The sequence below is a fragment of the Hylobates moloch genome, unplaced genomic scaffold (assembly GCF_009828535.3).
Source record: "Hylobates moloch isolate HMO894 unplaced genomic scaffold, HMol_V3 SCAFFOLD_1, whole genome shotgun sequence".
Taxonomy (NCBI): domain Eukaryota; kingdom Metazoa; phylum Chordata; class Mammalia; order Primates; family Hylobatidae; genus Hylobates; species Hylobates moloch.
Window position 1 is genome coordinate 41,640,332 of NW_026652276.1, and position 13,135 is coordinate 41,653,466.

Here is a 13,135-nt window from a genome sequence, read left to right on the forward strand (position 1 = left end):
CAGGCTAAAAAGTCAGGACTTAATAAAAAACCTCTTGGAAAACCACCAGCCATTGCTTTCAGACATGGCACGGCCACATTTATTTTGTGAGAAAATTCACTCCGGCAGCAGAAAGCTAGAGCAAAAGGCAATGAAGTTGTGGTGGAGAGACAGAAGTCCTGCATCGGCCCTGGGGAGAGGCGGGAGTCTGTCTTAAAGTGATAGTAACATAATATGGAAGCAGAAAGACAGAGACATTTTTTAGTAGACTTGAAAGGACTTGCTGATTAGAAAAATGTCAGGAGTGAGGGAGAAAAAGAGGTGGCATTTCCAGCACAGGAGAACCACTGGGTGCTGTACCACTGACTGAGGCCAAGATGGGGAAGGAGATATGAGTCGGATTAACTCTCAGCATCTTTGGAGCTCCACCCACCCATATATTTGGCCCTGAGGGAGTTAATGATTTGGATGCCACTGCAGTGACTGTTACCTTTACTGCCAACCCGTTGAGATCTGCCACCACAGAACCTCCAGAGATATTTGCATTAGGGACGGTTTCTGTGCTTGTTCCACGCAGGTGGACATTCGACATTGGCATTCTTAATTCACGGCTGACCACCTGGATTTTAAGAGAGAGTTTCCTTTTAAACACTTTTGATTAGTCACAGACCTGTGCACATGCCCACGTGGTAACACATGTGTGATGCCCTCATACTCATGACAGGGACAAGGGAGCAGAACCACAAATTCCTCCAGCCACGAAATGTTTCTCATTTCTAAAAATCCTATAGCTAGTCTGGTGATAGTGTCAGAAAGAGGAGGTAAGGCCCGAGGCCAAGGCAGGAAGAAATGCTTCATTCTTGTTTTTATAATCATGATATTGACATCTTTGAGGCTTCTCCTACAACCACACTCTGCAAAATTCTAGCAGAACCTTATCAATGATAGGAGATGTCTGTCTCCTATCCACATTTCTGGAGTTGCCCCAGGAAAAGAGTGCTTCTTATGAGAAAGGACAATGGCCTTGGAAAAGCAGCGGCACGAACTTGTGGGTCACAGGAGATGGCGCCAGTGCCATGTGCCAACACAAGGACTTAGCTGGCCGCTTTATTCTTTATTTTTAGTGCTAGAGAGCAAAATCATATTGCTAACTTTAGTTGATCCCAAACTCGCCTCTCTCCTGCTAGCAGTATGGCTTGAAAGTGCTTGCCCACAGCTTCTACAAGGACACAGGCATACGGAGCCCTTCCATGAGGTCTGGCTCTCAGATCATCCACACAGAGTGCAATAGGCTTAGAATATCAAAGTCTCTGGTGATCCATTAAGGAAAACACTGAAATCTTACCCTCCAATGGGGAAAGTCAATTCTCAAGTGACTGAGAGAAAATATGTATTTAACATCTTTATACTCAGAAAAATGTAAATGAAAGCAATAATGAGACACTTTCATTCACTTATCAAATTATCTACAAATTTTCAACAACCCATAACATTCACTGTTGGTTAGGGGTGTCATGAGAGGGATACTTTCTGGAAAACAATTTGATAATATGTCTCAAACAATTTAAAATAGTCACACCTGTGACCCAGAAATTCTACTCCCAGAAGTCTATTTTAAGAAACAATCAATGATTTGATCACAGGTTAGTGTACAAAAATATTCACTGAAGTATTCAAACAACTGGGGGATGGTTAAATAAATCACATATATATCCACATACAGCCATGAAAATTCATGATTGTAAAGACGGCTTAATGACAGGAGAAAGTGTTCACGCTATATAAAATGGGTGGAAAAACAGAATACAAAATTAAACAAAAGCCTGTTGGTGAGTTTTTGCAAAAGAAAAAAAGACAAGATGTAAAGACCCCCAAATAATCATTATTCTTTGTGGTGAAACTGTGTAGGGTCTTTGTTTTTTAAAATGTTCTGCTGCTTCCAAATGTTTTATAATCTATAATGTTACTATTATGATTAACAAAAGAGAAACAGTAGCTTAAAATTAATCTAAAATAAGACAGCCAAAAGCAAACAGATGAAGTTTGACTATAAATATCAAAGGTGATTTATATTAGCAATTGTTTGGAGCCCATAATACAAAAAGGGCATGAAATATTCCAAATACATCAGAATTTACACATTATCTTATTGCCCAAGAAAAATTCAAAAAGGACAACTCAACTGTCACTATATCCAAAGGAAAGCAGCAAATAAGCATATAATTTTCTTTAGCAATAAAACAACTTGAGACTCTTCTGCCACATTCTTTTAGGGGTTTAGTTGCAAAATTGGTTTGTTTACCCAGTTTCTGCTAATCATTTAACAGCATAAACTGTCAAAGCTCAAATCTCTTATCCTTTATTTTTTATTTATTTTTACTTTTTGAGACAGGGTCTTGCTCTGCCACCCAGGCTGGAGTACATTAGTGCAATTGGCTCACTGCAGCTTCGACCTCCCAGGCTCAAGCAGTCCTCCCACCTAAGCCTCCCAAGTAGGTGGGAAAACAGGCTCATGCCACCATGCCCTGCAATTTAAAAATCTATATATATATTTTTTTGTAGAGATGGAATCTCCCTATGTTCCCTGGGCTGGTCTCGAACTTCTTCACTTAAGCAATCCTCTCGCCCCAGCCTCCCAAAATGCTGGGATTACAGGCATGAGCCACCTCACCCAGCTTCCTATCCTGTATTTTGTAACAGAAAATATCCATTCATAGTTTTTCTCTCATGAACAGATCTATAAGCATGCACCCAATTCAATCTAGTTATTCATGTTCTTACCTGAACCATTTTAGTGTGGACCCCCTGCCCCATTTCAATTCCACCGTGAGTGACCAGCACAGAGCCATCAAGATAAATGTGAACCAAGGCAGCAGCCTGAGCAGAAAAGATGAAAACTGTTTCTATGATCTTTTTGATATTATCACATATCATGTCAATTAAAACATTTTCCTTGGAAATATTTCCCTCCAAGAATCCCGCACCCCCCCCAGGGTGGAGCAACATTTTAGGTTTCTTTTTAGGGTGGGGAAAACTGGGGCGGGGACTCTTTTAAAATGCAAAGCAAAGTATAGACAGGTAGAGGGAGAGGGTGAATAATTGTGTGCACACATATTCTCATAGTTGTAGGCATGTCACAGAAAAATGAAAACGGAAATCCATTTTCTTATAATCCCATATAAGATGAGATAGACATTAAAGTTTTTTTGCTGCAAAATGACTAAGCTCACCCTAAATCATCTTGGCACAGAACTACAGAGCTTTGGAGTTAGACAAGAACTTGGAAGTAATCTTATCTAACTGTATAGCTCCCCACAAGGATCCAGAAGGAACCAGACTGCTAACAGCATTAAAGGCTCTTATAATCAGAAACATCCAGTCTCTAAGCTAAACATGTTTTTATAATTAACAAGAATGTGCCTTCTTGCATATCTGCCTGTGCTAAACTAGAATATGGGGATATCCCAGAAAATCACAGCAGGAAACAAGGATGGCTTCTTCCCTTTGGCTCTCCAATGTAAGAGCAACATCAGCAGCAATGGTCCTAGAGCAGATGTCCCTCAGCGGTTCCACTGTGGTCCAGGAAAGCCTGCAAGGCAACCTTTACAGCTTTTCAGCAGGGAAGTGCTGACCACATGGGTGTGGTCTGGGTCAGCAAGGTTTCTTAACATCTAAGTTTCTATGCAGAGTGACATAATAATCTAGGATTTATAATGTCAAGGTCTTCAGAAAATTCTGATAATAAGCCAATGTCAACTTAATAAACCAAAAATTTTCCTAAGCCTTAGTTGCTCACTTAGATTATTTGTAAGCAACCCTGGTCATAAGTGAAAGTTGATGGAACTGCATGTTAATCACCAGATAAACCCAAGAAAAAGACAAGATTTCCAGGTCAATTCTCTGCCCATCAGAAGGGCCTTCCAAGCTGCGTGGGGACTGTGGACCACACTTGGAGAACTGTCTCTTTATTTGTATCCAAAGGTTCACATCACCCCTGTGAATGACAACCAGAAACCTCTATCATTCCAAATATGGCAAGTTTGACAGTGAAAATGAACTCCATTTATTTGGTCAGCAGGTGTAAACTAGGGATGTATTGGGCAAATGGGGACGTCAGGATACCCTTTCCCTGAGGACAAAGGCACATATATCCACAGTCCAAAGGAGAACCTTAGACTCTTGAGGAAGGCATGGTAGGCACGATAATGACACCCAAGGACCTTGGGAAGATGCAATAGAGTGTTTTTTACTGTTTATTGACTCGTGACTCCTGGAAACACCATCTTTTGCTCCTGGACATTCATCCTCAAAATAATAAAGGTAAGGAATTGTTTTCCTCTACAGAGAGCCCAGGGCTGGCTGCCTGGGGGCCATGCATCAGATGTCAGGTGATGCCAGCTGCAACAATAGCTCCTAGGCCCCATTCCATGGCACTTCATTGTGCTTTTCCTGAATATGAGCCCCCTAAAAGGAAGGATCACGTCCTAAGGAATCTCTCGGAAGGCAACACAGCAACACACATGCGGTAGGTGCTCAGTAAATGTTTGGTAAGTAAGTGTGCAGTAGCATAGCCATGCAATCTGTTTCTTAATCTTGTAGACTCCATATTTGGCCTTCTTGGCTCTGCAAAGTGTGCATGTAATACATAGTTGGACTTGGCCCATGTGATTAAGCTACAATTATAGTGGATTGTACTTTTCCTACATTGTGCGACCCTGCTGGTGATAGCATTCAGCCTGTATGTCCAAGACAGCATGTCTATCAGATATCACTCAGTCATTTGTTCCATGTGGTGCTGCAATCTCCTTGGGCCATTTAAAATGTCAAATTTGGTTTAGTTAAGTGGCACCACTGTACAGCTCATTGTTAGTGCCACAAAAGATAATTCTGCAAAGCTTCATCTATAAAACAGGCACAACTGGAGAGCTGGAGCACATGGTCCTCCAATATAAGTAGAGGACCTAGTCGGGGAAATTTAAATCTTCAAACAACTACCACTGGTATCAATGAGAAGTTAGCTTCAAACCGGCAGATTCCCCAAATGTTTCAGCCATTCAGACATTTGAGTTCCTACTCTGTGCCAAGTGCCATAGTAAGGCATTGGACACACAGAGGTTAGTTAGGTCCTGTCTGTGCCATTCAGTGTTCACGCTGCAGGAAGTAAGTGTACACTGATACTGCAGGTTCAGCTCCAAACCACAGCAATAAAGCAAATCACACAATTTTCATTGTTTCGCAGTGCATATAAGTGATGTTTATGCTACACTGTACTCTATTAAGTGTACAATAGCATTATGTCTAAAAAGATTGTACACACTTTAGTTTCAAAATACTCTGTTAGAAAATGCTAACAATCATCCGAGCCTTCAGAGAGTCAGAATCTTTTTGCTGGTGGAGGGTCTTGTCTCAATGTTGATGGCTGCTGACTAACCAGGGTGGTGGTTGCTGAAGATTGAGGTAATTGTAACAATTTCTTTTCTGTTTTTTTTTTTTTTTTTTTGAGACAGAGTCTCATTCTGTCACCCAGGCTGGAGTGCAGTGCCTTCCTTACTAAGCTTAATCATTTCTAGCATTTGATTTCAAGTGAGACTTGTGACTCTTTTTTTCACTTGAACACTTAGAGGCCATTGCAGGGTTATTAAATGACCTAATTTCAATATCACTGTGTCTCAGGGAATAGGGAGGCCTGAGGAGAGGGACAGAAATGGGGGAAGAATGCTCCTCTGTTTGTGGAGCAGTCAGAACACACAAAACATTTATTAAGTTCGCTGTCTTATATGGATGTGGTTCATGGTGCTCCAAAACAATTACAACAGTAAAATCAAAGATAACTGATCACAGATCACCATAATTATGAAAAAGGTTGAAACACTGTGAGAATTACCAAAACGTGACAGAGAGACAAAGAGTGAGCACATACTGTTGGAAAAATGGAACCAATAGACTTGCTTGAAGCAAGGTTGCCACAAACTTTCAATTTGTAAAAAATGCAGCATCTAGGAAGTGCAATAAAGCAGAGTGCAGTAAAACAAGTTATGCCTGCATAACACAGGTGGGGCACATTTGACCCCCTCAGCTGCTGGGCAGGGAATACCTCTGCTCAGGGAGGCACTGTGGGACGATGAAGGCAGTGCTGAAGTTGAATCCTTGTTCTGCCATTTATTGGCTGGATGTCCTTGGGCAACAGAGAGAATCCCTATGGGCTTCAGTTTCCCCTTCTATGAAATAGAGAGATTCATACCTATCTGATAGAGATGAGATAGGGAATAATCAAGTGGAGATTATAAATTCCCCAGTCCAGGTCCTTCCATGGAGAAGGCACTCAAATATCATGTCTAGTTTCCTCCTCTATTTAGTTTGTTTCAGAATGGAGTCTCTTAGCATGTGCCTTCCAAGGAGTTTGGTCTCAAACTCCTTCATTCAGCCCTAAGGAAATATTTTCAACTCAGAAGTTGGTCAGTTTCCCAGGTGGCCTTCAAGAATGAATTTGTACCGCTGGCTGTTGCCTAGTTTGTTCTCAGCTGAGCTGAATCCCACTTCAGTTCCTATCAAAAGGTGTTTTGGGGAGACCATGTGGTGCAACTAGAAAACCCAGCTTTCAGAGCCACTCAGGCCTGAGTTCTAGCCCTAGCCCTACCTCTACCAGCTGCAGGACCTTGAGCCAGTTATTTAAACCCTCTAAGCCTAGATTTTTTTTTTATCCCTAAAATGAGGATACAAATCTTCTAGGTTGTCCCAAGATTAAATGAAACACCTAAAAGTACTTACAACATCGTAGTGCTCAGTAATTGTCACTATTATTATTTTTTCTTTTTTGTAGAGATGCGGCCTCACTATGTTGCTCAGGCTGGTTTCAAACTTCTGGCCTCAAGCAATCCTCCTGTCTTGGCCTCCCAAACTGTTGGGATTACAGGCATGAGCCACTGCAACTTGCCATATTTTTTAAATCTATTTTTGAGAAAATTCTGATGAGGAAAATGGGTGAGACCTGGTCTACGGTGGAGACCAGATGAAAAGTAATGGCAGCCATCAAATAGAGGCAGTGCGCCATGTTTACCCACGGCCAAACGTGAGAGGATTTCCAGAGGATCCATGAACAATGGAGGCTGTTTTTCCTGATGATCCTGACTGGTCTGCTCAAGGACAGACGGCCCCAACTGACCTCTTTGGTAGCTGCCAGCTAATCAGTTTACCCCAAAATTCTATACCAAGACTCAATGCTTATAAATCCTTTTCCCAGTGGTAGTTTTCTTCTCTCTTCTTTTGTAATAACCTTGTTTTTGCTTTTATTTCTCAACCACAGTATCTTGACTCTCTCCCACATCTGAGTAAATTGCATGCAGATGACTACATGGCTCTGTGTTATTTTTTGCCATCATAAATAGGCAAGGAATGAGAAGGCTGCAATAAGATCATCATTTGTTATAACACTTCTCTGACCTACCACCTGCCTACAATCAAAGCTGCATGCAAATGTTTTAAGGATGACACCAAAGCTCAACTAGGACAGTTAGGTGAATGGATGGATATGGGATGGAGGAAAGGATCTTCCTACCCACTTTTCCTGGCCTCATCTGATCCCTTAACACACAACATCCACACTAATGCCACTCTCAAAGCTCCTCTACCCTGCCATTTATTCCTATCTTGTGATCGCTCAACACAGCTGCCATGCCTTCTTCGTGGCTCCAACCAAGGAGTGAATTCTGCAAAGAGGAGTGACAATTGTGAGGGTCCTGCCAGCTTATCTGTATATACATGGATGTGCGTATGTAATAAAATAGATAATAGGGGTTCCTGACTGCCATACAATGAGCTAGAATGTTGCAGTCTTTCACCAGCCATTAGGGGTAAGTTTTATTCATTCTTAAGAATAAATGAAGTCAAGAATGAAGAGGTGGAAACCGTAACCAAGCAAGGGGATTTCTTTAATCAATGAAAGAAATTAAACTGCAAGAGCAGATTCCCAGTCCTCCCTTTCACAGTTTTAAAAGGTACAAGGTGAATAAACTTCAAAAATTCTATTTAAAAAGTGATTAATTTTTCTGAATTTAATTTATTCCAACCCACCTAGAAGGAGTGGAGCACTCAAAACCTTGCAGCTCTTCGTTCCTATTTCACGGTCCAGCGACACTGAATTGTGGACACTGGAAGAGGAGTCTTGGAGGTCATCGGTCCCACTCTCCTGCTTTCCACATGAGTAGTCTGAGCCCACAGCAAATGGACTCAGCTGCCATTTGCCAACTCCTGTTGCCAGGGCCAGGAGTAAATCTCAGTCTCCCAATTTCCAGCAAGAATGTTTTTGATCAACAATGGGCATGTGAGCAGAGGAGCTCTGGTCTCCTCTGGAGTAAAGCTAGCTTAATTACTTTGACTTTGGTGGCTTCTGTGAAATTTAACAACTGGGCATTGCAACCATATGGCTAATATGACTTAAGGAGAAGTTTCCTCCACACCTCTTGCTTTGTCAGGGCTGCTTCCGGGCAGCATCCTCATGTGTGTTTGGAGAACTCACCTGACCAGCAGCGCGTGAGCCAAGGCCAACAGGATACTTCAGGGGGACCATTGCCAGTCCTTTCTTCTTCCAATAATTCTCTGCATTGAATTTTTCCACAACAACTTTCCTCAAGGAGTAGGAAGACATGGCCATACATTCTCTCCAACACTGGGTCAGGTTCTTGGCATTGATCTCTTGTTTGTAGGGTGTTTGATCAATTTCCTTGTACATGTTTATCATTCGCACCTAAGAAAGAAAAGGAGATTAAAGCGGGGAGCGGAAACCCAGCAGACACAGGCTCATCCATTCACCATCCTCCTGGTCAAATTCTGCCCATCCTATAAGGTCCAAGCCAAGTTCTACTTAGTCCTTGTGGAAGCCTTTCCTAATGGAAACATTGTCCTCTTCCCCTACTCAGAGCTTCTATCAAACATGCTAGCAATTACTTATGTGCTTTCTATGCTACTCTTGTGCAAGTTTAAAGGCTGGAACCTTTCCCTTATGTTCCAGTATAACTCAACACAGTCCATGTACACTGTAGACTCTTAATTCTAGTTGCATTTGGATATCTGCTGAAAGATCATCTAGGCCACATGATTTGGATTACTCCCATGCTATTTTGCAAGATAAGACTACTCACCTCCAAAACAGGCAAACATGAAAGTTTGTTTAAATATAACAAATATCTAGGATGAAGAACAAATTAAAAGATTCTATCCCAGGATGTCTGAAGCACTGAATAGAATTCTTCCTGTATTCCCAGAATTGGTGACTAAGACCCTAAGCTGAGAATAAAAGGTGCCAAGTATGTCACATTCTCAGCTGAGAAAACTCTTAGCACTTGTGGCCAGCCCCCTCCATAAGCTGACAGAGCCATCACAGACACACTCTCCCCACTCTCCTAAGCAAATTATTAGATCATTGTAAGAGAAACACTAGAAATTAATAAGCCATCCCATTTGGGGGAAAGTGGTATTTTTAAGAGGCTGTTCCCTGCTCTAACTTCCCTGGGGATGAAGGGAAGGATGTAATTCTCCTCCATAGTGCTACCAAATGTGGCAGGACATCAGGAGAGTCTAGTGGGATGGCCAGGAAGGGAGGGGCAAGGCCTCCCACACGTTCAAGAGAAGCAAAGAAAGTGGCTATTGTTGGGTGAAAGCTGGTAGATGAATTGGGACCTGGGGCCTTCTAAAGACTGCTGGGGCATGAGCAGAGAGGTGTGGTCACCAGTGGAATGCTGTGCCAGCCGCCCGCTGAAGGTCCAAGGACTGCCAATTTCTGGAAGAGCTGGCAGAAATGAAGCCATAGACAATGTGCTTGAAAAGTTACATCTGTCCAAAGAGAGGACTGTGATCTTGCTGGGAGAAGTCACAGAGGGAGAAACTGGCTGTTTTCCCTGGTCCTTCTTCTCTTCCTCCTTGCACCAGCATCACAGCAGAAGGCACAGGGGAGGAGAAGGGGCTGAGAGAGAGCTCACCCCATCTCTCCACACTAATTCCACTCCAGGATCTGGGAAGAGGAGCCAGGGAGGGGAAGGTCCTTGTCAATAAACGAAGTTGGGGCTGAGACTGAAGAACCAAAAGGAGAAATTGGATCATCATGGCGGATGGGAGGCAGGACTAGATGGCAGCTCTGGATAGAGCAGCTTGTGGAAGTTCGTCTTGTGAATTTTAGCTCCAGATCAACTGCAAGAACAAAGCAGTAATCCTGAGAGGACCCACAAACCCTCTGAAGTAAGCGGACTACTCCTGCAGGACCCAGGAGATACCCCAAATACTGTGAGTGCCCAGCTGTGGAAGGGGGAAGGGAGATCCTCCTCTCCCGGACACACACCCCCACTGGAGAAGCTGAAGGTCTGTTTGCAGGAGAAGATTCCAACTTTACCTGGAGCTGAGCCAATTTAGAGAGCTGAGCAAAATGCAGGGGTAGAGGAAGCAGCAGAAAGGCCCTAGGAGCTTGCTGTGTCCCCTAGCAGGCCATTCCTGCCTAACAACACAGGGATCCATGGTGGGGGCAGTGGGGGCAGGGGGGCAGACCAGAGGAGTAGGGGGTGAAACTCCACAGGGAGAAAGAAATCTCTAGCTGAACTTTGTAACAATTTGAATGGGGCAGAACTCCTGGTCAGAGTTCGGTGGGTGGGAGGGCACAAATCTGGTGTGCAGACTCCACAGGCTGGGGAAGAACCAAGCCCTTTTCTCTCGCACCTAGGGGTGTAATACAGGGCAAGTTTTCAAGCCCATCACACCCTCTGCCTGGAAACAGACTCAGGGTTGTTGGGGGGTGCACATTGGGAGTGAGACCAACCCTTCAGTTTGTATGGGAGCTGGGTGAGGCCTATGACTGCTGGCTTTCCTCCACTTCCCTAACAACCTGCATGACTCAGCAGAGGCAGCCATAATCCTCCTAGGTACACAACTCCAGTGACCCGAGAATCTCACACCCATCCCCTACAGCAGCCACAGAAAGACCCACCCAAGGAGAGTCTGAGCTCAGACACACCTAGCCCTGTCCCTACCTGATGGTCCTTCCCTACTCACCCTGGTAGTGGAAGACAAACGGCATTTAATCTTGGGAGTTCTAGGGCCCCACCCACCACCAATCCCTCTCCACACTGCTACAGCTGATGCTCTCTGGAAAGCGCCACCTCCTGGTAGGAGGCCAACCAGCACAAAAATAGAGCATAAACCACCAAAGCTAAGGACACTCATGGAGTCCACTGCACCCTCCCTCACCTCCACCAGAACAGGCACTGGTATCCATGGCTGAGAGACCCATAGACGGTTCACATCACAGGACTCTGTGCAGACAACTCTCAGTACCAGCCCAGAGCTGGGTAGACTTGCTGGGTGGCTAGACCCAGAAGAAAGACAACAATCACTGCAGTTCAGCTCACAGGAAGCCACATCCATCGGGAAAGGGAGAGAGTACTACATCAAGGGAACAGTACTACATCAAGGGAACATTCCATGGGACAAAAGAATCTGAACAACAGCCTTCAGCACCAAACTTTCCCTCTGACAGAGCCTACCCAAATGAGATGGAACCAAAAACCAATCCTAGTAACATGACAAAACAAGACTCTTCAACGCCCCCAAAAAATCACACTAGTTCACCAACAATGGATCCAAACCAAGAAGAAATCTCTGACTTACCTGAAAAAGAATTCAGGAGGTTAGTTATTAACTAATCAGGGAGGAACAAGAGAAAGGCAAAGCCCAATTCAAAGAAATTTAAAAAAAGTTACAAGAAGTGAGGGAGAAACATTCAAGGAAATGGATAGCTTAAAGAAAAAACAATAAAAGATTCAGGAAACTTTGGACACACTTTTAGAAATGCAAAATGCTCTGTCTGGAAAGTCTCAGTAATAGAATTGAACAAGTAGAAGAAAGAAATTCAGAGGTCAAAGACAAGGTCTTTGAATTAACCCAATCCAACAAAGACAAGGAGAAAAGAACAGGAAAATATGAACAAAGTCTCCAAGAAGTCTGGGATTATGTTAAACAACCAAACTTAAGAATAATCAGTGTTGCTGAGGAAGAAGACAATTCTAAAAGCTTGGGAAACATCTTCAGGGGGATAATCAAGGAAAACTTCCCCAGCCTTGCTAGAGACCTAGACATCAAATACAAGAAGCACAAAGAACACCTGGAAAATTCATTGCAAAAAGATCTTCATCTAGGCACATTGTCATTAGGTTATCCAAAGTTAAGATGAAGGAAAGAATCTTAAGAGCTGTGAGACAGAAGAACCAGGTAACCTATAAAGGAAAACTTACGTGATTAACAGCAGATTTCTCAGCAGAAACCCTACAAGCTAGAAAGGATTGTTCCCTATCTTCAGCCTCCTCAAACAAAACAATTATCAGCCAAGAATTTTGTATCCAGTGAAACTAAGCATCACATATGAAGGAAAGATACAGTTACTTTCAGACAAACAAATGCTGAGAGAATTCACCATTATCAAGCCACCACTACAAGAACTGCTAAAAGGAGCTCTAAATCTTGAAACAAATCCTGGAAACACATCAAAACCGAACTTCTTTAAAGCATAAATTGCACAGGACCTATAAAACATAAATACATGTTAAAAAGCAAAAACAAAACAAAACAAAGTACACAGGCAACAAAAAGCATGGCAAATGCAATAGTACCTCACATTTCAATACTAACATTGAATATCAATGGTCTAAATTCTCCACTTAAAAGATACAGAACCACAGAATAGATAAGAACTCACCAACCAATTATCTGTTGCCTTCAGAAGACTCACCTAACATATAAGGATTCATATAAACTTAAAGTAAAGAAGTAGAAAAAGGCAATTCATGCAAATGGACACCAAAAGTGAGCAGGAGTAGCTATTTTTATATCAGATGAAACAAATTTTAGAGCAACAGAGTTAAAAGAGACAAAGAGGGACATTATATAATGGTAAAAGGCCTTGTCCAACAGGAAAATATCAGAATCTTAAACATATACACACCTAACACTGGAGCTCCCAAATTTATAAAACAATTACTAATAGACCTAATAAATGAGATAGACAGCAACACAATAGTGGGGAACTTCAATACTCCACTGACAGGACTAGATAGGTCATCAAGACAGAAAGTCAATAAAGAAAAATGGATTTAAACTATACCTTGGAACAAATGGACTA

The 13,135-nt window shown here is 42.7% G+C and overlaps 1 protein-coding gene across 1 annotated transcript in view; it reads right to left on the minus strand.

The window, feature by feature from the left end:
* LOC116810476 (aldehyde oxidase) overlaps positions 1 to 13,135 on the minus strand; it is an 85,160-nt gene that overhangs the window by 11,703 nt on the left and 60,322 nt on the right. Inside the window, exons 26-28 of the mRNA XM_032755020.2 lie at positions 8,495 to 8,722; positions 2,761 to 2,856; positions 470 to 598 (exon numbers count right to left, since the gene is read on the minus strand). Of these exons, the coding sequence (XP_032610911.1) occupies positions 470 to 598; positions 2,761 to 2,856; positions 8,495 to 8,722 (453 nt within the window). The remainder of the gene's footprint in view (positions 1 to 469; positions 599 to 2,760; positions 2,857 to 8,494; positions 8,723 to 13,135) is intronic.